The sequence below is a fragment of the Symphodus melops genome, assembly GCF_947650265.1.
Source record: "Symphodus melops genome assembly, chromosome: 23".
Lineage (NCBI taxonomy): Eukaryota > Metazoa > Chordata > Actinopteri > Labriformes > Labridae > Symphodus > Symphodus melops.
The window spans coordinates 10,078,352-10,105,728 of NC_136713.1; the positions used below are offsets into that span (position 1 = coordinate 10,078,352).

Genomic DNA, 27,377 nt, shown 5'->3' on the forward strand with positions numbered 1-27,377 from the left:
AAATAGTTAAACAGACACAAAGCCCGCTAAGTACAGAGTTAATTCTCGTGACCAAATTCTAATAAAATTCTTATCAGACATCTTCTAAGAATTTCCCCTCAAAGTTCAGGTACTTGAAAGGATGAAAGTTATTCACAGAGTGTCGTCGCCCTTAAAAGAGCTCCTGAGGTGTAAAACAGTGAGGAGGACTTCCAACAGGACGTCCTCAAACTGAGGAGAAAACAGAAAAACACAACATGAAGAATATTTTTTTGACTCATCGTCGGGCTGACCAGACACAAATGATTTGAGAAAACTTTTTTAATCCGTCTCTGACTTTTTTTCAGTGCAGAGTGAGGAATGCAGGAATGCATGTTGCATGTTTCTCTTCATGCGGTAACCTCCACAGGTGCATCCAATCACTAATTAAGACCCTTCACCTGCTGATATAATGATCAGCAGGTGCACAAGTAGGCATGTGGTTTCAAACATCTGTTAGGCTGCATATCGGTACTTTTAAAGTACATTTTACTAACTATCACACAGATGATCATTTCAGAGTGTTTATGTCTGACTAGATTATATGTTTGACTTTCTTTCTCTCTCTCTTTTTTTTTTTGATTAACCAATCACAGCTTTGGAAAAAAAAGTGTCCTACCTCCCAACAGGATCGACCACCCCTCACTAAGATAAAAGTTTCATTATGAAATACTAAAAAGTGTCTTTCTCGTTCAGAGTTGCTTTGAAAATGTTCAGAGATCTTTGGGAGGATTCTCGAGATGTGTGTGAAAATGGGCCCTGCTAGTTCGCGTTCATGGAGTAACTCCTGGGGAAGGGGATTATAGCTACAAAATATGTTAATCCTTGACATGAATGTTGAACACTGTAGTAGAACTACAAATCCCAGGACGATTAAACTGTAGACACTCGGAATATTTGAGAACGGTTGTGTATGAGAACCAGCCTATGACAAATAGTAGCAAATGTTTTTTTGTTTTTTTTATGTTTAAACCAATCGCACTACTGTGCATTTTTCGTCGTTACAACCTCGTCTGTGATTTTAAAAAACACTAGTAAATCAGAATAAATGTCAAAACTTTGAAACACGTGAAAGGCCATTTAAAGTCACGCAACACGCATCATCTTTGCAGCAAAATACCATTCCTCCTCAACAACCGCGCGCGCTCCCGCTTTCAGCCTGAGAGTCCACGTGAGGGAGTGGTGGGCGGAGCCACCACCATGACGGGCTTCATGGGGGCTCGGATGTGTTTAACCAATGAGAGTGAACCTATACATACATATTGACACGGAGGTCTGATTCTGCGCATGTCTAATGAGGTATGGTGAGGTTTCAGCCATACTGGTTGTCAGACTGGTGTATGTGGGGGACAACTGGGAGGGACAGAAACCCATCTATGCGTGTGTATGTTTTAGAGAATGTTGAGTTAATACTTGGAAACCTACATTTTTGACTCGTTTCATATCATTATAGTAAATTATCTCAGATTTCTTTTTTTTTTTTACAATAAACCTCAAATACATGAAGTCAACCCCCGAACCCCCCCTAAATAAATCAAACTGAAGATTTGTTTTTCGTTTCACTTTTTATTTGAGGTGCAACTGTCTAGTGCAATTGTAACGTCACATTAGTGATGGGCTGAGGAACATGCACAAAACATCAACATACTTGTGCTAGGCAATTTCCTTAGGGGTTTTTTTTCCCCCCGCCAAGTGTCTCATTATTGTGTTCAGCACTCCAGTTGCACTCCGAGCAACTCAAAACACTTGGCTGTACAAAAGAGAAGAAAAAAATAAAATAGACAGAAAAACAAGAAGAAAAAAAAACACAATTTCCATTCATTAAAAAACCACATCTACACACATCCCAAATATGGTAAAACAGTCCAGGTAATCTGAGCGAGGAGTGTGTTGAGTGACAGCAGAGGAAATCACGTACAGTACAGAGCCGTGTCACCGCAGGGGGAGACAGCATCATAGTGGGGGAGGTCAATAATCCTCTTCTGTTCCCACCCTGAGTTATGACATCACAGGTAGTTTAAAACCTGGCAAAACCATAGATATATATACAGTATAAATATATACACACATATGAATAAAACAACTAAAAAAGTCCTATATATGTATCTATGGTTAGAAACCAGGCACTTGGCAGAGTTTAATTGGAAAGTCAGAATCTGTACAGAAACAGTCATGTTCTACTTGTTCGCTCTTTCAATAAGTATTTTTGCACATCACTAGGACATTGTTACGTCATCGAGAGCAGAAAACAAAGACAAAATAATCCCTCCCTAAAAAATAAAAATAAAAATAAAAGATTCCCTGCATAAATGTTTAATGCTCCATCCAAGAAAAGGGGGGAGAGTGCGTTCAGGGTGGGGACGGCGACGTGAACCTCAGAAGACTTCTTAAAGTGAACAATGAGGAGTAGCTAATATACGTTTCATAATTTTCTATAATGCTCCCTTCTTCCTCATCCCAGAATATTTTGACGTCTGCGAGGATTAAAGACCAGATAAAGGAAAGAAAAAACTCCCATTCCAGATGGGTTGTAGAGATCTTTTAAAGTTTGTCCTCTGGCGATGTCGTCTGGAAAAAAAGTGCACGGACAGCAGCACTGGAAAACACTTAATGCAAGATGGAGAGTGCTGGGTTCAAGTGGGACTGGGATTGGGATCAACAAGATGATGGCACACTTTCCGCGTTCTCACCTCGAGGGATCGGACAGCGCCGACAAGTCCTCTGATTGGACGATAGCTCCTCCTTGGCCAACAGCAGCCATAAAGCTCGACTCTCAGTTCCTGTCAGCTTTGTCTCGACTCCCTGCATCCTCACCACGACAACGACGATTGTCTGAAGCAGGTCATAAAAAAAGCCGGAGACAAAGCGGCGAACACACGCAAACACACACACACACGCAATCCGGTGCAACTCCAAAGTGTTTCAGTTAAATAAAAATGTGCAACAAAAGAAAAGTCTGTTGTCCGGTTTAGTTGAAGCGTGCGGTCCTTTAAGACGGTGGCATAGTCGGTCTGGATGTTAGAGTCAGTTCACAGTATGGCAATACCTCCTCCTCTTCCTCCATATCTATCATCTTCAAAAAGGAGGGCCTCCTTTGTGCAGCTTCTGTGTTACGCAGATGTGCCGGAGCTCTGTGAGGAGGGGAGGGCCTGTGTGCTTCCGGTCGGAGGTGGCACCGGAGGCTGGGCGTTGCCGGTCGGCGAGCCGGTCTGGACCTGCGCCTGGAATTGAGCCATTTGCTCGGGGCTGGCCAGGGTCTTGAGCAGGTTGTTCTCCTGCTCCAGCTGGGTGTTGCGCTCGATGAGCTCTTTGATCTGCTCCTTTAGCACTTCCACCTCCTCCCGCACGGCGTACATGAGGTGGCTCTTGACCAGGTCCTAAAGACGGAGGGAGAGGAGAGACAGAGATGGTCAGCGTGATGAATCGCCACATTTCTTCTTCTGTGTGTCAGATTTACAGACCCTGAACAAGACTCCAGCCATTCGTAAGACACTATTTGGATCAGGTATCTGTTCTGTCATTTGCTGAGTTTCTCATATGTTCAGATTGTTATGGGTAAGTCAAAATGTTGGAAGCACTGATTGATTCTCATGCTTACTTTCTCTCTGCACTTAAACCTAGTGAAGTTCAACTCTCATCAATGAAACGAGAGCTGGAAACGTCAACTAATTCAACCAACATCACGAGACACTTCACAAAAAGACCTTACTCTGTCTTTTACATTGATGGATTTAGTTCAACTATTAATTTGGGAAACTTGTAAAAGCAGAAAACACAAGTATCAATGGACAGAATGACATTTATCAGATTACATTTGTCATAAAAAAAAAAGTTTATCCCCGACTAAAATCCCCAATCCTCTCTGATTCACACAAACTTCCTCACCATCCTCGGGGGATTTTTGTTTTATCAGATGTGTAATGCTTTAACGTTGTTTTTATTTACTCACTGCTCAACATCAAAATAGAAACTTCTTTAAATAACTGCAGTAAGAATGAGTCAGTCAGGGACATGTGAGCGGCTCAAAGACGTGCTTGTTCGGGGGGAAAAAAACGTGTGACACAGCACAGTGCCAAAGCTAAATTTGCATCGTAAATGACTTCACAGCAAATGCCAGCTGTCACTCTGGAAACAAGACAAACTCTGCAGAGAAGTGCGTTTCAAATCTGAGAGACTTCCTCCTAGTGATGCTGGCTGGCTGCTGTGCCAGCCTACTGAAGTGGGATTTGCAGTTTAATAATCTGAGCATCCCTTCCTGTGTGGACCCGCCCCTCCCCCTCATCCTCCTCCCTGCCCCGGTACGCAGCTAGGGAACAAAATGTTCCTGCACCGGGGTGGGAGGAGCCAATCGGCAGGCGAGTTATTTATACCGAGCCGCGGGGAGGCTGCTGCTTGCCTAGCAACACAGTACAGGGAGGAGAGAGAGAGAGAGAGAGCATATATATGCATGAGGGAGAGAGTCGGATAGCGTGTGAACCTTAGCCTGGCCCAAATCAAGTTGAGCCAAACCTGAGGTCACATATCAGAACCGGTGACTCCTGTTGCTTTCATTGAAACACCAGCAGGTGCATACGTGCAGAAAAGGATGTTAACTGCGCATGTGCGGCCAATTTTCTAATAAAATACAGAACCAAAAAGCTCCATCATGCTTCTCATTCATTCATTCATTGCTGGATAACATCTCTCCTCTCCCGTCTTGATACGTGTCCCGCACATATCTTTTAAATTAAGTTCATGAAAGCATAATGCAGCTGATGCAGCGGCGGGAGTCGCTGCCTGGGTTACATAACAACCGTGCAGCAGCACATACAGTACAGGTGGAGCATGAGACGGCCTATTTACAAACAGTGGACGGGAATAATGGATGGTTTCAAAAGAAGCTTACCATTGCTTGTTCAATCTTGTTATCAATGGCCACCACACTTGCACCAGATGAGCTGAAAGACAAAGAAAATACCGTTACATTATGACATAATAAACTACATTATCCGATGACTGCAGGTGTTTTTACTGAGTCTTCATCGGGGTTTGATATCAATGTCAATATGCTGTCATGTGGAAAGATAACACAAATGATGAGTCTGCAACAAAGCAAATGGAGGTGGAGATTTAAGCTCTGACTTATAGATGGCGGAGAATCAATGAGGCTACATTCCACACACGTATAGCCTCATTAATAAATCACAGCATATCACACATAAAGACGCTGTGAATACATCCTTATTACCTATTGTCAAGCCGGACTGATGCGCTCTCCTTCCCGAGCACAGAGGACAGAAACGATATCGAGAAATTTCTCAGCTGACAAACGCCAAGATCCATCGCCACCGTGTAACACTGGGAATTCATGCTACCCCGTCCATTAAAAACTCCCCGTCGGCTGTGAAAACTGGAAATCCAGCGGTATAAAAGTAGAAAAAAGAGCGCATTCTTGTGCGGCAGGACGCTGGGTCTGCTCTCAGCCGGGACGGAGCACACAAAAGACTGAAGCGGCTCCGCAAACCGCGGCTCCTGCTCTGGGTAATTCATGCTGGGAAAAGAGCCAGCTGAGCCCTGATTGGCGGATATTTGAGCTCATTAGCATAACATATGCGAGAGAGTGACGCGACGGCGTTTCTGATTGGAGGAGAGGTCCAACGTTGCAAAAACACACAAGAGACCTCTCTCGCTACCTCCTGCACCATCCGCTATAAAAACCCGCATCCATCCGGAACAGAACCATGAGGGACGAAGGAAGATTTAAACTTGAGACACGACATTTGCAAAACGATTTCAGCTCTACTTTATGACTTTAACTGGCTGGAAACTTCTATCACGTTTGCTTTTTATGATTCAACATGGCTTGCAGGTGATGGGAAAACTTTTCAGTTTTTATTGTGTGATCACGTCTCCCCCTATCGGTGGTGGACACACACACACACACTCAACAAGGCTCCATGTAATTTGAGTCAACACAATCAATTTGCCCAGTAAATGACCTCGCAGTAGAAGCTGACCTCAGCACAGCCCAGCTGTCACCTGTGAGAGTAAATAATCATTTACAATGTGAGCAGAGTGCTGCGAGCGGGAGGAAAGGGTCATATGGCAGAAACTTCAGATCAGTTTGAGAGAGAGCGAGGAACACTTTGTTCTGCACGAAGAGAACAGGACCACCCTCCTTATTGGAGAATTGTGTTTTTAGACTTTTCTTCGACGTGCGTTTCAGTGACTGTCGGCTGCGGAGTGTAAACATGTACCTGTACAAAGACTGACATTTAAAGTAAAACAGGTGAACTGGCGGATCATGTATTATATCGATATAAATGATTATATTGTTTGAAAATATATCGATATATCTTAAAAACTCAATATGTCGCCCAGACGAGCTGGAAGCAGAGACTTCTCCATGACTGAAAGGATGTATAGGTAATCATTACCTGACTGACTTTCTGTCAGTCGACTTCTACATGACTGAGATCCTTTGAGCACACGGGAGGTACGAAATGTTTAAAAACCATCCAGAGAGGAGCAGAGCTGGAACCATAGGTGAAATAAATCAAGTGATTACTTGGGAATCTTTTGGAGCCAAAACGTGGACATGTCTGTTAAACCTTCTCATGTGGATATCTTTATTTTCTTATGAAGGATGTTTGTTGGTCAGATGCAGAAAGTGATCTGAGGACTGAGAAGTGGTACGGGAACCAATCAGGCTGAGCTCTTATTTCAAGTGACGTCGTCAGGGTCAATTGTCTTGGATTGTAAAAGATACTCGATTACTCCAGATGGACTCACTGGGTGTAAATTACTTACTCAGCTGATTAGATCAATAATCACTCTTGAGTGGTGATCAATGCAGGTGTGCAAATGTGATAACATGTTTTGGGATGCTGTGTTGGTGTGAATTCATGTCATCACCATGGAAACGTTTTGTTTAGATAACTCAAGATTAGCACACTCAAGATAAAGCTGGCAAAGGGGAACTGAAACAGGTGGGGTTCATGGACTTTGAGTGGACACACATTGGGTCAGATGCAGGAGCAGTTTTAGAGACAGCAGTCTGCTTTAAGTCCGTCTCTGGCTGATCAGGAAGTGGGCTGCCTGCGTGTCAACAGGGACGTTTTTGTACATCAGAATATATCAAAGCTGTTAAGTGTCTTTGTTTTTCACTTCCACTGCTGCTCGATCTGCTGTGGCTGTGTGACAGAGAGGACATTGGCGGGATCGGGTGATTTTAGAGAACTGGAAAATAACGCTTGGATGGACTTCTGCTTTTTCCGTTTTCCAAAGGAGGAGCGGCACATGTATGCACAGCTGTGGGAACCCTGTGTGTTTATGTAAAAAAAAAAAAAAAAAAAAAACACACTGAACCTAACTGGAACACTTGGGAGATCTCTTAAAAAACCTTTTTATTGTAGATATGACATTGGTAGTGCAGACTCATTGTTTTATTGGGCTTAGGTGCTGAAACAAAGGATAGCACAAACAGATCAATTGGGGAACTGGACCATGATGCTTATCTCTGGCAGTTCATGAGGGAGGGAAACATTTCACTAAAAGTGGACCAGACAAAGAGGGAAACAGTTCAGTGACTGAGCATGAAGCGAACACGCTCGCCTCTCACACGCAGTCATGCAAAATTGAACATACGTGTGCAGAGGGCAGAACATTGTGTTCTCGAAAACATTGAGAGCCCTCGAGGGCATGAGAGCGGGAGATTAAACGTGCTGAAGGGACGCAGGTGGAGGCGTCAGAGTTATTTTTGAATGGTCCAGGTGCTTTATCTGCAGCAGCTCAGCAGTTTTTCTACCCTCAACAAGTCGGACAACAATCGATCAAAACACATCACAACAATAATCAGATCATTTCGATACATTCACACACACGCACCCCCAGTTGGCGTCCGGCTACTTTTAACCCCCGAGGCTGCTGCTTTGGCGGACATAACCCCCCCCCCCCCCCCTGACAACACGACAACACTATAGCCATCGTTACCTCTTCAGATGCTTCTCCAGCTCCCAGAAGAGCAGCTTTACCGCCATGGCGTTCCTGCCCTGCGCTCCTCCTGCCCCGGCCAGCCCCTTCTCTCTCATTGATGCGCTCAAGCTACAACTCACTCCAGTAAGAAAACAAAACAACCAAAAAAAAAGAAAAACAAAAAAAACTCAGACCCCGTGAACACACACCCCCAGCTCCACCTAAAGCCCCCCCAAACACACCCGGACACTACTTCTACTACTGCTGCACCTCCTCTGTCCCTACTGGCCTGCGCCCTTTGGTCCTGACCCCCCTCCACCCCCCTCAGAGGTGGGAGCAACACATTAGGGGAGCCTGACCAACAAAGGAGACCGGGCTGGTGCCGTGTAGGACAGGGAAGCGAGCAGAATGGGAGCACGCTAGTGTGTTAAGTCCTTCTGATTGCCCCCTTTCTAAGCCGATATCACATATAGGCTTCACAGGCGATTGGGCGCACGGCGAGGGGGGGGGGGGAGACAGGAGGGTGGGCCGTGATGTCACCTCCCCTTCTGTTGTTATATAAACAGTCAGCAGAGATTACGATGATCCGACCAATGGGATGAGCTACTTTTGACCACACACCCTCGTCAACACGGCCACAAGCCACTCCCTTCCCGCTCCTCATCCGCCCCTGTGATGGTGGCGGACGCAGCAGTGGTACATCGCATCCCTTTTGGAGTGAATGTCGCTGATGATAAGAGCAGAACACGGTTTAGAAGTTATCTGAAGAAGAATGTGTATGTTAAACCAGGCCTGCCTTAATCGCTCCTGTCACTCCTCGTCAGCGCTTGCACGCACTCCCAGCATGACTCTGGAGTGGAGCATGGCTCACGTGTACCACCTCGCACCAAGCCCACAGCGCGCTCTGTACGGAACAAAACAAGACCACGAGCTGGACGCTACATTGGCCATACAAGGCTGAGAACCTGAATCATCAATGAAGCTCAGTAGTAAAAGAAACAGTGCACACTGACAGGTTTCAGAGAACAAAGGGAGGAGGAAGCCCGGTCGAGAATATGGCGCACTTGTGTGGATCACAAAATGGCGGGCGAGTGGTGTGACACTGAGATTGTTGGCGTGTTTCAGCTCGACGCATGCAGGGAAATTATTAACCTCATTAGGCCAAGGTCACGTCTCCTTTTTTCCTCCTTTAACGTATGTGTCACTTGACATGAGAAATGAAAACAAATGAAACGTCTCAGACTTCATGGAAGGGACTGTTATTGATGAGTGCCAATCATTATTCCCGGACTTTATCTGTCATATAAACACAGAGCGCTTTTGTTTACTGACTCTGGATCTGTACATTGTGTACCTTCAGGCTTGGGGTCAAAGTGCGCATGCCCGCTTGAAACAAAGGCTTGGAAACCCGTTCACTGACGTGGAGACAGCTTTACTTTCAGCCAATCGTTGGCGGCGCAACAGACCCTGCTCAGCCAATAGCGAGCGACCTTAAGGTTGTGACATCAGGGATGGGATGCGTTCATTCATTATGTACCCACGTCTGTCCTAAGCCTGTGTGTGCTGCATGTGATCGGAGCTGACCCATATATTACCTCATCGCCATGCTAAAGCTTGACGTACATGGTTGTACATTAAAGAGGCTGCAGGATGTGGAACTTTAAGTCACTTTAACAAATTAAAAGCTTCCTTATTGGCTGAAGCGCTTGGTCCAAGTTCCAGCAAGCTAATAGACTTATATGCTTCGTAATGAGTGCTCCATATGCCAGACTGTAAATGAAATAATGAGCAGGTGGAGTGGACTGTAACAACACGACGAGTTCACCTTTCACTCTCTTTCAAACAGAGTTTTTTTTTTACCAAATCTAACAAGATAAATATAGAGTGTTAGCACACGGCCTGTCATGTTGCTTACATACGTGGCATGTGGAGGAATAAAAAGCAAAGAGCAGGTGGTGCTCGTGTTGGCCTCATAGTTAGAAATATGAAGTTTGACTTCGAGCTCTACTTGAGAAGAGGAACACCCATCTTCTGGTAGTTTCAGACTTAAAGCACGACAACATTTACACAAGTAACCTCGTCTCTGAAAAATCCCTGGATCTCTAAAGGAGATGAAGCAACATGCCCAGAAGATATCTTTAGTGGCTCGAGATGCTCAGAGGAATTGTCCATTCAGGAGCGTTAAATGCTTCCTTGCTGTACATACACTTGAAGGTTTCCCTCCTCCGAGCACAAGTCTTCTTTTTATCCACTCCCTCTCTCTCTCACTCTCACACAAAAGCTTCCAGCTGGGTGGAAGTAATGCTTCCGCCTCACTTTATTGTGCGGTTTGAGTTAAGGCAGAGCGAGGCTGAGTTTAGGGACTTTTCAGACGCTGTGTGGTCCAGAGGTGGATCCAACTCCAGCCCAAATCTGCAGCAGAGGAAAAAAACATCAGCGCGTTTGAAAGCAGAGGAGTGCAAAGACGATATAACATCATGTCAGACACCGACACGGACTCTTTTGTTTCCCTCCCTTTTATTTATCTGCTGCTTTGTAATTCGCCCGGCCTCCTTCGGCATCACAGCCGTTGTGAGACATGAGCTTGCGTGTGTCTGCTGGCGGGCCCGTTTGTGTGCATCAGCCAGTGTGTGTGTGTGTGTGTGTTTGAGGCGAGGTTTGCCAACTGGAGGAATCCGGTTTCAAGTGCTTTAAACTGCATTTACATGGAAGAGGACCAGAGCTGACAGCGAGATCAAGCTCACTGCACACGCTCGAAATGACACTTAAAGCAAAAAATGAGGAAGGAAAGAATTTACGAGGGAGATTTGAGAAAAATAAAGAATGACAGTTAACCATTATGTAATCAAATTTACACCTGCAGCATCCAATTATTTTTCCAGTCCGTTCCTGCACCACGCTTTTAATCAAAGATGTTATTTGCAAATGCGGGATAATCCCCCTCCATCGTTGCAGAAACACAGACAAAAACAAAAAGCACCAACGCCCCAAAACTCTCATGGCATCGCACACAGCTCCGGGGCAGCGGCTCATCGGTGCGAAAGGAAATGTGTCGCTGCCGTGCACGCAATGCCTTACATAACCTGCCTCCTTCTGCCTTATGGGCCTGCCGAGGAGCCAGAGGAGGGAGACGGGGGGGGGGGGGGGCAACATCTCCACTCCACACCCCAGGTCTGGTTCTGCTGATGGACGAGGGATTCACTTTCAACACACCGACACATTCTCTGAGAGGGGGGACACATTTATGACACAAGTAAAAATAACAGAGGGACGTAGTTCCTTCTACATTTAGCATGGACTTATCACGTTAAAAAGATGCTGTAAAAGAAAGGAAATGAATGCAAGGGCAGCACGGATGATTTGGCTCAAATACTGTTCTCATCTCCTAATGCTAAATCGTCTTTATAGAAACCCCAGAAATAGAAAAAAATGCTCTTTTATAAGTACACTAGTAGTTTTAAAAGGCTTTGGATCAACATCCATGAATAATTTCCGGCCCTGTGTGACACATTTCAAACACCAAATTGGAACTCCAAAGCCCCCTTTCTGCAACTTTAATCCACGATGATGTTACACAAGCCGACGTTACACAACCTGAAAACATTCACGCGTCACAGGAAGTAGTTTTGCCGACCTCTGGTCACATGGATGTGCACCGCTGTCAGAGCGTTTACAGTGAGGATCTTCTCCGAAGCCACTGAGAAACTTTGCTCAAGAGCCTCGGCGGTGTGCGGACTTCACGCGGCGATCTGAGTGTGTTTAAACAGTCGGACGGGTCGAGGCTCCGACACTGAAAACACACACATCTGGCTTCACGCAGAGCGTATCCGTTCTCTTTACCGAGAAGTTCAACACTTAACAACAACAAGCAGAAAGTCGTGAAATCCAAGTCGCCCTCTCTGTTTTCTCCCTCACGTTATTTCCTTGGCGGGAAACGGAAAATGTTCAGCAGCTCAGCTGGACGCCTTCGTGTGTTTTGGCACCAAATATTCAACTGTAGGATGTGAGGTATTTTCTCTCATGCATAGTGCACTCGCTCTCCCTCTGTGACAAAAGCCAGAGGGGGAATTCATGTAAAAAATAAATTATAGTTCAAGTGCCAGAAGAGCGTTTGTGGCACAACCAGTCAAAACCAGAAATGTGTCCTCTCCTCCTCCTCTCTTCATGCCCCCCCCCCCCCCCCCCCCTTCACAGCTTCACACACCTCCCTGACAGAGGACTCGTAAACATGAAGAGTCGACAGACATGCACGGACTCATACTCTGCGCCCCTCTTCAAGAATCTGCAGCTCGCCACGGAGGCACAAGGCGAGCAAACGTGACACCTCGGCTGCTCAGTTGCTCGTCTGCTCGGCTATGCAGCAGCAGCAGCAGCAGCAGCAGCAGCCCCCTTTTAAAGCCAACCCCCCCCCCAAAAAAAAATGAACCTGGCAGAGCGGGTTGATGCGTTAAGATCACACCGAGACACAGTTGACCCTGGAGTTTAATCTCCATCAGGACGAGTCAAATACCGGAGACAGATACGCTCATCAATAACTGCTCATTACTCGCTGGAACAGATTGGAGCTTTACCGTCCTTTTGTCATGGATGTTTTTATTAATGTGCCACCTTTAAACGCCTCAAATGCGTGTGTTTTTTTTTTAGTATATGTTGATGGCAAGTGACTAAAATGTCCGATTGATCAAATCTGTGTCGCTGAGAAAAGACCGTACCGGCAGTGAAAGAATCTTTGTTTTTAATCGTTAAAATAAAAAGGCCTCCAGAAATAAGCAAACAGTCGGACTCAGTTTTCAGCCATTCAGATTCAAACAAGCACACCTGCTGTGCTACAAACCCTGAGAAAGACAATATTATGTCAATAACTGTCCCGCTGAGACATTCTGCAGCCATGAAAGCGCACTAATCATTTCTAAGAGTCACAAATGCATTTGTTTGGGACTTGAACGTTGCGTGCAGGAAGGACATTTCCTCTTTGCTGCAAGGCACATTTTAGGTCACTGATTCTCAAAGCACGTCACAGTTATATAAAACAAGCGCTGAGCAGGACGGGGGCATACGCGAGCCAATACTGCCACCTTGTGGGATAACGGCGGTACAGCACGGGGAGAGAACACAACGACAGTGAATGTGACGCCTGTGCTGAAGCGTGGCTTCAACGTCACGTCTCGTTAACAGGCGAGTGAGCTCACGAGCGTCAGGTGTGAAACTGCTCCTGACGTTCAGGAGACGCCGCCCGACAAATCAGAGGAAGAAAGCTGCTGCGAAACGAGAAGATCCACCCGACAGGGCGGCGCAATAAACCTTGACTTTGACCTTTCAAGTACTGAACGCGTGACGTACTCGAGTAGAGAACGTGAGAGGTTGAGAGTTCCCACAGAAGCACATCTGTTTCAAAGACAGTGATGAGTATCAGATAAAGAAAAGTCTGAAGGCTTCAGAGCGCCTGCCCTTACTTCATCAGAAACAAACGATGAGACCCGAGACACTTCCTTTAGGAAGGCTTTAATTAGGAATGATTCCTTTTATGCAACCTAAACCGAAAAAAAAAGAGGACATAAGTGTTCATATCACCGGATCATTTCAGGACCAGTTCATCACACAAAAAGAAGACATTTGAATATGTCTTAACTGTGATTCACTGACTGATTTATTCCTCCCTTCTCAGGTCTGAACCTTTTTTTTTTGTATACGTGTGTTGGATGTATTGTCTGAAATTAACTTGACAGACAGGTGTATATTTTATGAGTCATTTATAACAACTGCTGAACTCATCTTGGGGTGCGTTCACCGGAACAATGTCTCACAAAGACGTCTGCGCGACTCAACGTCTACTTTCATGTCAGACATGCGGCGTTATGAAGATCCTCTTAAGACACTTCAAGACGTTTCAAAAAAACCTCATTTCGCCTGGAGCTCGAGCTTTTTGTCCACATGGAACTCTCCTCCCTTACCACTCACACACCTGACAGCAGAGCAGCTCTCAGGCACATATTCAAAGGAGACTAATCTTTGGATAAAGGGCCATGTGAAGACTTACTGGGCTGAAGTTCAGAACAAAAAAAAGAAACAAACATCACTTGCAGCGACTTGAAATCATAAAAAGGTCAGAGTGTGACCGATGCCTTGAAGTCACAACATGTTTGTGGAAGTTTTGAAAAACAAGATGAGCTTCTTCAGAGTCTGGGAAACGCAGTTTAACAGCATCTGACAAACAGAGAACACGCGCTGCATCACTTGCAACAACAGAAAACACTTTTACTTTGAACACAAACTGATGAACACAAAAGAATTTTGCATTTCCTCCACTGGGGAACAGGAAATGTGTTATATAGCTCTGCAGAAGTTACGATTCAGTTTGACCGTCTTTACAATGTAAGGCGACACACTCTGGTAAGACAAATGACAATGACAGGCGTGTGTGTGCGTGCGTTTTAAACTGGAAGTGTGTGTTCTCCTGCGACTGTGAACTGGCAGCTCTCCAGAAGTCAAATGACTCCAGCAGCTCCGACCTGCAGGCTGAAATTCCACCCAGGGAAGCACCAGGACTCGATGACAGGCCTAATTCATATCACCGTTCCTCACATCACTCTCACTGACGGATCATATACAAACAGGTGAAACGCAGGGACACGCCCTCTCATCTCATCGTCCCTGTTTTACCACACTGACAGCAGTCAAGAATCATGCTGGTGTGAAGATCAGTTTAAAGGGCAGGACAGTGTAAAGCTTTAAGAGACTCTGACAGAACTGCAAGAGACTGAAAAGCATTCAGAGTGGATGTTAAACTCTCTCCAGCTAAGCCTCTCATTTCAAATTGAAGATTGCTCTTGCGATGGCCTTCTTATTGTGAGAGCTTAAGGACTAATTGATTGTTTAATACCCACTGTCCATGCACAGTCGTCAAATGTAAACACAGCTGTAAATGTCTGATGGTAAGAGGGAAACTTGACTTCAACTTGGAAAAGGATTGGAAGAAAAATGCACGACCCAGAGGAACGAAAAGAACATTTAAAAAGAAGCGGATATGATGCACCAAAAAGGCTGCAGATCAGGAGAAGGGGAAGACAATACGAGAGGGAAAGAACGCAGAGACGGATCTCAGCGTGACATGAGCAGGAGTATAAACAAAGCGGATGCACGCGTGGATGGTCTGCAGGACAGTGGCCGATTCACCGCGACACAGACAGACAGATGGGAAACATACTCACAGGGAAGGCGTGCAGAGAGCGTGCACACAGACACACTCTGGCAGTCATGATGGGGTGCCACAGATTGCCGACAAAAGCCTCCACACAGTGAACAGCCCCGCTCTGTCTGCAGCTGACTATTACGAAGACTATGTCAACATGAAAGCAGCAGTTGTTGCACACACACACACACACCCCCCAGGTCTCAAAGTTCCTTAAGTTCAAACAGAAAAAGAACATGTAGCTTCTGTTCAGCTGCTTTGTTCAGAAAAATCTCTCCTGGTCCCATTTTTTAAAATCATCTTACCATTTGGACACTGAAATAAAAGAGACAACATTGAGAAACATGTTTCTATTTCGGCTATGGGTACAGGGTGAGGCCATTTCAGTCCCTCTGTCCCCTGCAGGCATTATTGTTGTACTCACAACACGAATCTCCAGCTAAACCAGAATGCAGGACAGGACAGTGGTAACAGTAGACTGCTGCCACAACAGTGCTCCATTTCTCTGCAGCGAGGGTTCGTCTGATTAATGCAACACAACTCCTGATTCTGTCCACAGACTCGGAAAGAAAGACCAGCACTGTGTCTCCAAATGGAGCCTCAGACGTTTCCCCCCAGATTCTTCTGAAACAAACCTTTAGTCGTGTTTTTTTTTGTTTTGTTTTTTAAACCCCCTGCAGCTGAAGTAACCACACAAGAAAATTAACAGGAACATAGAATTGAGTTATTGTGAGTATAAATAAACCCTGGCACAGATCCCTCGGGGTGATACAAGTCATCGGATTTAGTATCAAGCAGCTGACAAAAATTGAAGAGAGAGAAGTTTTGAACAAAAGAGAAAGGTAGCATGATGAACATGTTGCCTTACTGGCACAAAGAGTCCTAATCTAATGGGAGTAGATGTGTGATCATAGGGGTTCGATGGGGGTGCAGCATCTGCTGAGTCATCTGGCGCCTTCAGTGACTCAGCAGCTCCTCTGCTTCTATTACAGCCACTGATAACGTCCAGTGAGCTTTCTTTCACCCACTGCCTCACGAAGGCTGACAGAGAGGGACCTCAGGGGACAGAGCCAATGTGACATTGGACTTCTAGATCTGAATGAATAAAGGATGGTGTTGCAAGCAGCAACAAAGCAACAAGGGTGTTTTTGCACCTTTACCAGCATCATGTTGTGAATACACCGTTACAAAAGAAATAAGGTAATTGTGATGAAATGCTGCAATGAAAAATAGTAAACCCTCCTGAAGAGGGATGTACCAAAAATAGTAGTTAAACTCTTTTAGCAAAAAAAAAGTTAACAATTTGGCTGTTCATCCTCACCTGTCCTCCTCTCCTTCAGCATGCTGAGACCTGAGTCCTGCAGCAGCAGCGACCATGAACGCGCTCGCCTCAGCAGACATCCCCATATGGGCCAGAGTCCCAGCAGCAACGGCAGCATCTGCAGCCCCTTCCCCACCTGCTGCTGCCGCCCCCAGCCTGGGCAGACCAAGCAGGCCTTGGTGCTGGAGAAGAAGCCTCTGCGCGTCCTCCAGCTGCGATGTTTTTATCAGGCTTCCTCCTCCCGGGATGTGGCTGAAGGTTGCGCCCGGGTTGAGGAGCGGCTGGAGGACAGCTGTGAGAGGTATGTAGGGAGAACCGTGAGTGGGTGCTCCTGGAACTGAGGCAGTGGAGGAGGGCTGGACTTGTGGTTGTGGGTGAGATGGGAGGTTCTGTGGCTGTCCTGTGAAGGTTCCCTGTGCAAGTGGGGCCACCTGACCCTGATTAGGGAGCAGCTGGGTGACGCCGACAGCTGGCTGGGATGTCACACCTGGAGCTGGCGTGATGGAGATTCCTGTTGTAACATGCGGCAACGGAGGCTGAACTTGGGTCTGGAAGGGAGCTGTGGGCTGGATGAAGTCGGGTTGATGGACACTTCCCAGGGGCATGACTCCTGCATGGAGCTGAGGGGCAGGGTAACCTCCCTGGTGGGGATCCACAGCGTACAGCATCTGCTGTGGTATCACAGGTGGAGACTGACTAACACCAGTCTGTGGTGTTGCTGTATTCAGAGGAGCCACTGGTCTTTGCATGTGAGCCCCACCAACCGCGTCTTGGGGTGAAACATACGACAGAGGAGCAGTTTGGGCCATCCCTTGTGGAGGGCTCTGCATTGCTTGTGGACTAGTGAAGTCCTGGCTTGGCAGCTGGTAGGGCTGCAACGTGTGAGGTGGCTGCACAGCAGGTAACCCCTGATTAATCCCAGCATTACCTGCCTCAGTCTCTGCAGCCACCTCTGCACCTTTTGGTGCCTCGGCTGTCGTCGGATGAGGAATCTCCTTTTCGTAATACTCAGTGCAAGTCCATCTTCCTTTGCGGAACGGCTCAGAATTAGTGTCTAGTTTGACCACCCTGAAACGAGATCCCGTCTGCGTTTGGGTGGGCTGGGTTTGAGTGTTGGGAGCAGTAGATGGGCCTGATCCTCCAGCTTGCCCGCTCACGTTGGTGTTGTCAAAACCTGCAGGCCCAGAAGAAGAAACAGCAGCAGCAGACATATTAGAAGTGTTCACACCACCTTGTACTTGAGGATCAGTGGCTGTAACACCAACAATAGGGGCTAATGGTTGCGTTGTCACACCTGTAGATTTCGTGTTATCCAACAAAGGTGGCCTTTGGGACTGGCTAAGCCCACTTTTCATAGCTGGGCTTGAACAACCCAAAGGTGCAATTGGAATAGCTGGGTCACCTTCTCCCAGGCAATCAGAGTAATGGTGGTGGGACTGAGGATAATGTTGATGGGACAAGGTCCCGTTCACCATGGAGGCCTGCTGCTGGGACCCCTGAGGGACGGAATGAGGGTGAAGAGGCTCGTTGGGTGACACGAGTCCAGGTGTGTCGACGCCATGAAGGCTGTTCAGGGTCTCATCGGAGGAGCTCCTCTCCGGCACGCCTGTATCCGTTGCCCTGGAGACGGAGACGTCCAGCATGTCAGAGGAGGAGAGGTCTTCAGTGTGTGACTCGTCCATGTCATCGTAGCTCTCGGTGTCATCTGCTAAACTGTTGTTGCCACTCACGTTGATTTGAGCCGAGGTGACGCTGGTGATCTGAAAGCCACTCTTCTTCTTCACCTGAGCACCAGATACCTGGAGTCCGGGAGACGAGGATCCGGCCGGGGCTGCGCTGTCATCAGCCGAGTTGATTCCTCCTCCAACGGCCGTGGAGGTCGCGGACGCGCCGCTGCTGCCCCTCCTGAAGTGGAAAGACGTTTTCCTGCTCCCAGTCCCAGGAGGGTCTCCAGAAAAGTCCTGGTGGTGCATTTTGTTCTCCTTTTTTTTTTTTTAAACCCTCGCAAGGACTCAAATCAAGGCCAAAAAAAGTGGCTCGGTGACAAGCTAACAAATGCTAGCCCAGCTAGGTCAGCTGCAGTACCGCGATACTAAGGAGCCATAAGTGAGAAGTCAAATGATTGACGTCCTTTAAAAAAAATCAAATTCAGCTAAAAAGCTTACAAACTATCTTCCCCACTTCACAACACTATGACTAATCAAACTCCATCAAAGACGAAAATCAAATAAACAAAGATCCGCCAAGTTAGCTTCGAGGTGGATTAGCTATGCGATCTGCTGCTCGTAATACTTATTTTGAGTGTCACAATAACTGAGCACAAGCCCTGGATTGTAAAGAGACCCCCCTTTAGATGGTCTTTCTCGTCAAAGTGGATTCTTCTGAGCTAGCCGGTGTGTGTCGCAGGAAACCGGCCGAGGCATCCATTCCTCTCCGGGCGTCGAGCCTCCTTTTTCCCCCGAAGCAAAACAAATAAGAACTTAACGACGAATAAACTCCGTCCCTTGTCAAGAGAAGACGCCGTCTGAGTAATATCCGTCTTTGTAGTGGTAGAAAGTGCTCGTTAAGTCCATCTCCATGCGAGTCTCACCGAGTCCGTGTTTGCTGTATCATCGCCGGTGACCAACGGCAGCTAACGGGGCTGTCAAGTCTCGAAAGGCAAACACTGAAACCGCGCATGCGCGTATCTACCCATTTCCTCTGACTGCTGCGACGTTCAGGCTCGGCTTCACAAGTAGGAACAAGCACTATCCGGATTTTTATGTATGGATATGAAGCTGGTAAAATAGCAGTCCAGACGTGTCTCCTGTACAGATATTCATTTTATTGTAATTTTATAATTTGAATGGGAAAATTGACTGATTTCCAATTCCTTTTATCCCTTCATTCAAATGCAGCCCTATCCATTGTCGAAATTACTAGTTATACGAAACAATTAAAGGCAGCATCACATTCTGGGTTGTTTATTTTTGTTGAACCCACTGTTTGGGGAGTGCTACCAGCTGTGACAATTGAACAGTATTGATTGATGTTTTTGAAGCGGCTCAAAACATTAATGTTTTCAATATTCATCGAGTTAATATTTAATATCATAAACAAGTTCCACCCTCATCTAACTTCGGCTCTTAACACTGGTTTTCAAGCACTGTAATACTGAGTTTTCACAAAGCCCATATACTACAAGTACATCGCAATATTTGAACGTTTCAGTCATAATCTTTTTAATTCAGATAACCTTTGGATAGAAAGGATAATAGGCTTAGACATATCATTTAAATCCAGTCATGACACAAAAACTAAGTTGATCCTTTGTCTCACATAGGGCCAACTTGTTCTTCCTGTTTGGATATAAATCCACCAGGCTTAGGACTTTATACAGACCCTCCTCTACATTAAATACAGCAGTAAACCCTTCAAGAGTTTGAACGACGAACCTGCCTTCTGGCATCAGATTCTCATGTTAAACAAACAGGAGTTACTGAATGACTGATGTGCTGCCAGAGTTCAGAGAAAGAAGAGTTGAGACACGTCGGTCAGAGCACTTCCAACATGTCAGCATCACAGCTATTCATAAACGCATCACATGCACCTGTAGGGGAGGGCCGGCTCTGGGGAAGTTCCACTCTGAAGTCTGATTCCAAAAGTTACGTAATGCTGAAACTGAAGAAGGTAAACGGAGAAATGTAAGCCATGCTTTTCGCTGTAAACGTTCAACCTGTACTGATTGAGCATTTAGTCGGTGTTTGGATTAACACAGGAGGGTTGTGTAATTTATTGGTATATTTAGAGTTGTCTACAAACACTTTGTGTTCAAGGACAAAAGGGATTTAAAGTACCAGTGCATCTGGAAAAACATCAGAAATATCAAAAAGGAGACAGTACTTAATATCTAGGAAAAATCTGCTTTTATTCTTTCTGGATAATTTCAGTTGTATAAACAAGTTGCTGAAAGTGAAGCGCATTATCAAAATAAGCTGTCAATCATTTTATTAGAGTCACATAATTAAAAGAAGGAGATCCATTCCAAGAGTTTAAGAGACAAAAAAGAAAAAGTGAGGACAATCAAAATAACGCTGATTCTAATTCTGTCTCAGTGGTGGAAAATCTTGTTCTCACGGCAGCTTCAGAGTGATCCACGACTTTAGTGTTTTTTGCTGAAAATGTACGCACAAATTAAACTGTGGATGAAATACATACACAGTCACTTATCAACATGCATCAAAATGGAAGAATCCTGTTGTTGCTAAATCGAAAAAAATATCCCATCCAGCCCAGAGTGGACCGATGTGTCAATAACGCCCGCTGCAGCCTGCAACTGCTCTGTCAGGTTCACTGAAGTCTTTTTTGAAGGTCTGTGCATATTGGCATTTCACTCATGGCAAATATCTGGAGCCGGAGACAGAAAGAAACACAAGACAATCATTATTAGAAACATTTTCTTTTTTACTTAGAAAGAGCACTGTGGCAGCGATCACTATTTGCTGTCCTTTCACTTCTTATATTTTCCAACCGAACCTCCCTTCAGTGCACTTCCTGGTTTCTCCCCTCCCCTTTGATTAGTTGGCGCTCTATCACTGATTACTTAGAGTGAATTCACCTGCTCTCTGCTTATTTGAGACAGCGCTCCTTTCCATTCTCATGTGGATCTTCACATGGGGTGGCAGTACGGGTAAGGTGTTTTTACTGCTATTTTTAGTTATTGTCTCATCCACTGTCACTTATCTTAAGGACTTCATCTATATCGAATCCTTATTCCATTTACAAAGTCTGATTTGACTTGGTTTTTGTTCTAATTTCATTTGTCTTTCAGTGCTGTTCAAACATCTTGGTTTTTCTGTCCCCTCCTTATTGGACTAAATAAACCTGTTCACCTGGGCCTCATTGTTGGATTCAGCCATCCTGACATCTGTCCATGGCCTCTCATCCTTTAAGAACCCCTTTGTAACAAGCACAATAGGGTTTTCCCTAATAAATATATATATTTAGCGCAAACATGAAAGCTATCTCTTCATGGTGAATATTTGCATAATGCAAGTGTGCAATTATTCCTGGAGCCTTAACTTACTGTGGGACTCTACCTGCAGCTGGTAGATGCTTCTACTCTACAAGCGAGGGGTACAGTTCAACTTTCTACCTCCACTGAGCCTGAAAATGTTTTCGGTCAGATACAGATGAAATCATTAAAAATACAGTGTGCTCCACATCTACCTGCTTCTGCATTTATTTATTGAATTTTTTACTGTTATGATAAGTTAATTCATCGGTCACCTCCTTCAACACACACTCTCTTCTTCATACTTGTACATAGAATAACTGCAATGCCAATAAAGCATTTAAAGCTAGTTCAAAGCATTAATAATAGAGGGGAAAAAGTATTCAAACTATCCTGTCATTTAGATGTGTTGTATCATTACCATCCATTAACCATTTGTGATTAAGTTTTAATAGTATTTGTTTTCCTGTTCTGAACCTCATCTGCATGTACTTGTGAATGAAATGTTTTGGTGTGTTTCAATGTTGCTCAATTTACATTTTCACAAACTGTACACGTCCGCAGGAACGAGTGTGAGCGACTTTAATAAGAAGCCTGCTTCTGACATCATCTAGTTGGTTCTGAGGGTGGCTGCCGATGTTTGCAGGAAATTTTCAGATTTTTCAATTAAATACAGGGGACCTCTCTGCCTTACGTCTCCGTAGTTTTACATTGACATTTTATCTGCGAAGTCTCAAACAGAGGGGCCTTATTATGGAAACAGAACTATGACCTTTAAGGCCCACATTAATGGAGTGTTGTGACAGAGGAGAGAACTGACCATTCTTAAAGTGATACTTCACAATACCTCTCCTGACTATCTGTCCCAACTCACGACCTTCAGATTATGAGACTGATATTTCCAAATCAAAAATATAAACCCGTGTGCAATTAATCATTGCCTAATGTCACCATACACAGTTATAAACAACGATAAGAACTCATTTGGCTGGTTTGTCCTGTTGCTGCATTATTCGGGTGGCAGATTGGCTTGCATACCAAATAAAATGTTTTCCTTAATCCCCTTTTAATATTATTTGTAGTTTGCAAGATTATCAAATCGTGTTTTCAACCATCACTTTAGTACTTTGCAAAATATATAAACATTTGGCATCAATAACCCTTATTTTAATATTAAGGATTATTACCCTCAAGAGAAACTGACAAATATTCAAAAGCATGTATGTAGATGACTATAGATATTTACAGTATATAGCCTGTGAGTGTCTGTGTGTTATATCTTAAGGGCAATAAAAAAAAAAAAACCATTTAGATTTGTTTCATTTATCTAAAGAGGATAAAGAAGAAATGAAGACAGAAATGTTTGTTCAATTTTACATTTTATGACAAACATTAATAAACATCACAGTGATTACAAGAACAATCAAGTGTTGCATAAAAAATAGAAAAATAAATAAAATAATAATAAAAATAATAATGGCATATGACATAGCAAACATGAACCGCATGTTGCCGTCCTTTTCCAGTTTTCCAACTGTACTCCTGGTATTCAGGTTCACAGCTACACGCTGGAGTAGAATAAGTAGAGGACAGGGAAAATAGCCCAGATCTACCACAATAAAATGTTTCCTTTCAACTAAAAACAAGTCTTTTTAGACATTTCTCTGTCAGGCATTTTGATTGATTAAGTCCTAATGTGGAGTGATCCTTAATAAATCCCAGTATTGTTACACACAGAGACTTAAAAAACTCAAGGGTTGTCATTGCTTGGCTTTTGTTTCTTCCCATATCCATGTTTTGCCAGCTCAGCCCTCCATTCTTCATAAGATTGAGTCTCAGACTCTGTGCAGAACCAGTTTCCAAAGTACTGCCGATGTGATTGTGGCTTTCTGTCCTTGTTGCACTTTTTGCAAATGATGACGTCCGACTTCTTTTCATATTTTCTTGTCATTTGTCCAGCGCGCTCTTTGTCTTGCTTTCTCTTCCTGTATTGCTGGGTTGTATACGGAACATCTTTACTTGAGGTCTGTGTCTGAGTTAAGGGTGGCATGAATGATGGTGGTATGGTGATGAACATCATCTGTGAGGGTCCTGCAGAACACTGAACAGATGGTGGAAAGACAGGACTTTGGGGTTGTGGAGCCTGGGAGATAGTCTGAGGTTGTGGCCTTCTCTTCAGCTTTGCCTCCCCAGCAGTGTTAGGAGGAAGAATGAAAGAATGAGGCTCAGCCAAACTACTATATAGCAGAGCAGTTCGTTTCTGCAAAGCCGCAGGAAGCTTTTCAGATGCTGCCATCGGTGCGTCTGGAGCTGGGAAGCCTTGCATCACAGTTTGTTGTTCCTGTGACCTACAACGCCTGCTGTACCTGAAGACAAAAAAAACCTTAAGCAACAAGTTTTATCAACTGATCAAATGTATCCAATAGCACTTCATAACATAAGATAAGTCAAGATACAAGGTTTAATTGTTCTCAAAGGAACATTTGTCTTGGACTCTTTGCTGCAATTACAAGAGTATAAAGAAGTAAATAAATAGAGATCAGAAGTCTTCAACGTTAGCCTATCATCTTTCTGCTGTCTTTTTGATCATGTTTTGTTTTGCTTTTAGTACATTCATGTTGCTGTTGTGTGCCCCCTTCTCCACCATCATCATGGCTAGTTGGAGACCCATTACATGCAAAATTTCACTTCACCTATCTCTCTCTCCTGATTGAACTGAAACATGCTAAATTACTCACCATTGTGTGAGAGTTGCAGCATTCACTACTGGGAGCTGGATGGTGGTGGCACTCATAACCTTAGCATTGTTTATGATGCACTCTCTGATGTTGTTGTAAGCACGTAACACCATTGTAAAGCGTGACACCCTTGCTCCTTCACAGCACATAGTGTTTGGGTAGTAAGCACAGAGCCTTGTAAAGATGGCCTCGACAACTCTGTTGCACTCAGGCCATTGTGCAGGACTGTGAGCTCCAAAGAAACTCCTGCAAATGACAACAAAATACACAATATTAATGTAGGATTATTCATATATTCTTATTATTAATTCTTACTATCTGTGTTATTCTATTTTCCTTCTGTCTTTCCTATTTTGTGTTGACCTGACATTTCAGTTTGCTTAATTAGACATACCTTTTGGTGCTCTCCACACCTGGATTACACTATATTATAGGATGATTGTACTTTTTTAACTGTTTTCACATTTAACAATGAAATGGTCCTTCGTTTCATCATTCTTGTATTTTTTTTCACTGAAAATAATGTAAGGCCATGAAGTTTCAGGTGGAAAACACTTATTGTATTATTTTTCGGTAATTAACAATACAAAACGGGTTTATTCGACCCAAACACCACTTCCACAGCTTGCGAAATTGTATTTTTTTTCCCTATATGCCTGTTTTTTTACACCAATTATATTCAGTCATGATCGCCTGGCCGGTTGCGAATAGCTGTAACGGACAATCAGCCAATATGAAGGAACATAAAATCAGCCAATGGGAAGTATCTATTTTTTTAGGCTAAGGCGTTCAAACGCTTACTTAGAGGTGTGGGTTCAAAGCCCCGCTGAAACATTAGAGATGAGATTTAGGATGATTGTAATTCATGAAAGATGCTTCAGTTGTTGATATCTTGCAGTTTTTCCAGTGAAACACATTGTTTAATATTGACTTTGATAGATTCCTTTTGTTGTTACCTTGTTTACTGAGAGTGAAGTACCTGAAGTTGATCAATTACAAATCATTTTAGTTTAAAATTTTTATTTATTCATATTTACTAAGATCTGAATATATCACTGATTTTCTTGTTTTCTGTACAGATGAAATCATGTACACGTTCTAAAAAGTAATATAAAAGTTTGAAACAGCACTGAAATGTCCATGCTGGTGAACCAGCAGCAGTAAACATTTTTATTCAGACAAAGTCAAGCATATATTTGAGACATAACATACATAACATCTGACATAACATTAAAACTTGCTTGTCAAAACTATTTTCCTAAACAAAATTGAGATGTATTTTTTATTGCTTCATGGGTTCAAAATAAAATAACTTCTTTTCAACTTAAATGTACCATTTATATTCAAAAGCTTTTAAGTTATAATTTAAATGTTTTAACATCATGTCAACATAAGAAACACCTATTAACTATTAAAGGACAAACTTGAACACACTTGGAGTCAGTAGGAATGCAGTGCTGGGGAAGGAATGAGGTACAAGCAATGCACAAGGTTTTGAATTGCCAGCATAGCATTGCATGGTGAAACACAGAGCTATTAGAGTAGTTCAATTACCATATTTACAAGTAACACTTTGATATTTACATATATACATACATCTAATCCAAATAAAATAATTACAAAGAAGGCAATTAGTGCTTCTTTTCATCCACCCATCTTTGTCTCTCTAGCACATAGAATGGAGATGCCTGAAAGTCTTTCCAGCTCTTCTCACTGGTCATGCCCTTATCCTTGTACAAAGAGTACACTTTAGAAGGGCAGTAGATGTATTTTCCTGCCACTCCTGGGAAGTTTGAATGGATATGTGGGCTGTTCGGCCCCTGTTTCAGTTCCAGGTGACAGAATCTGCAGAGGCGGCCAGTTTGATGGGGGTCCAGCCTTTTCCTTTTTTTCTCCACCTTATCCTCCACCCTTTTTTTGGTTTCCTCCAGCTCCCTTCGGAAGAAATCAGTTTTTGCAAACTGCTCAAAGGGCATCATTGCATCAGAAAGTCCCTCAGCAGCATAACTTTGATGCACCTTCTTTGAGCAGTAGAAATAACGCACAGGCCCCTGTTGATAAAAGTGGTGGATGGTGGATCCATCAGTCTCGTATCGAGACTTGGGCTGTCCACAGGCAAGACATGTCTTTGTCTGCCTTTTCTTCTGCTCTGGCTGGTGCCGTAATTGTTGTTGTTGCTGCTGCTGCTTTTCCAAGATGCCCTCCACAATTTTCTCAAGGGAGCCTTGGGTTAGAGGTGTGGGCAGGGCAGGTGTAGGGAGGTTGACAACAGCTGCCTCCATGGTGACCACAGGAACACTAGCCATCTCACTCCCCAGGAGCCTGGACATAGCTGGCTCTTGACTTTTGAACTCCTCCAGCAGGCAGTCAGTCAAGTAAAAACCAGACACAGAGACTCCACCCCAGCCATCTATGTTATTGTATGGCCCGAAAGCCCGTGGCTGGTTTTCCCGTCTCAGGAACTGCCCAATGGTCCTCTGACCATACACTCCGGCCTCAGCATCTCTGACAGTTTGTATGGCATGCAGGTATGCCAGGTGAGCTCGCTCATACTTGAGGTGCATGAGCTCATTCACCTGGTTGGCCATATCAGTTGGTGACTTGCCAGTGCGCCTCAGCTCATCCATCACAGACTTGCAGATGGCCTTCTTGTGAGTCAGGAACGCAGGCAGAAGGTTGGTGAAGCGCTTGGGCAGTTTCTCCAGCCATCGCGGACTGTCAGCAAACCAGGTCTTTCGGCAAGCCTTGCAGCAGAGTCGTGAGGAGAGGATGAAATATTGACCGCTGGTGCCAACAATCACTCGAGGCCTGCCCACCCCTGCAGAGACCACCTGTGGACTAGGACAGCCATGGAGACAGGGCAGGATGTAATTGTTCCTCAGCCTGATCATAATGTCACTCTCAGGTTTCCAAATAAAAAATGGGTGGAGCTGAAAGAAGTTAGGGGATGGGAGCTCAGCCACAGAATCTATAAGCTCAGGTTGTGGAGGAAGTCGCAACAATGAAATGGCGTTCCCTGGATTACGAAGTGGATGAGACCCAGGCCACAGTCCGAGATCCTGAAGCTCTGTCCTCATCCAGAGCTTCTGGTGCTGAGAACAGTTCCAGCTGCTCATATCACGATCAGGCACAGGAACAGGAACTGGAGACTGAGTTGAGGGAACT

General features: G+C 44.5%; 1 protein-coding gene across 5 annotated transcripts; it reads right to left on the minus strand.

Annotated features, from left to right (window-relative positions):
* Window positions 1–1,564: 1,564 nt before the first annotated feature.
* Window positions 1,565–21,706, minus strand: LOC306818674 (TSC22 domain family protein 1). 5 transcript variants are annotated; one of them, XM_079336364.1, is made up of 4 exons: window positions 17,776–21,669; window positions 16,482–17,655; window positions 4,904–4,955; window positions 1,565–3,395 (listed from the first exon to the last, which is right to left on the minus strand). In XM_079336364.1, the coding sequence occupies exons 1-4, from the start codon at window positions 18,452–18,454 to the stop codon at window positions 3,129–3,131; spliced, it is 2,172 nt and encodes a 723-aa protein (XP_079192490.1). In that variant the 5' UTR covers window positions 18,455–21,669; the 3' UTR covers window positions 1,565–3,128. The 5 variants fall into 5 exon arrangements, with proteins under 5 accessions (XP_079192490.1, XP_079192489.1, XP_079192493.1 ...); XM_079336363.1 differs by having other exon boundaries at window positions 16,482–21,670; XM_079336367.1 differs by lacking the exons at window positions 16,482–17,655; window positions 17,776–21,669 and adding an exon at window positions 7,990–8,215.
* Window positions 21,707–27,377: the final 5,671 nt, after the last annotated feature.

Excerpts from the sequence above, each read along its gene's own strand:
- LOC306818674 (XM_079336363.1), bottom strand. The coding sequence starts at position 18,454 with ATGCACCACCAGGACTTTTCTGGAGACCCTCCTGGGACTGGGAGCAGG. Across the intron at positions 4,956-16,481 it reads GCTGAAGGAGAGGAGGACAG|CTCATCTGGTGCAAGTGTGG; the intron begins GTGAGGATGAAC and ends TTTGTCTTTCAG. Across the intron at positions 3,396-4,903 it reads ACAAGATTGAACAAGCAATG|GACCTGGTCAAGAGCCACCT; the intron begins GTAAGCTTCTTT and ends CTCCGTCTTTAG.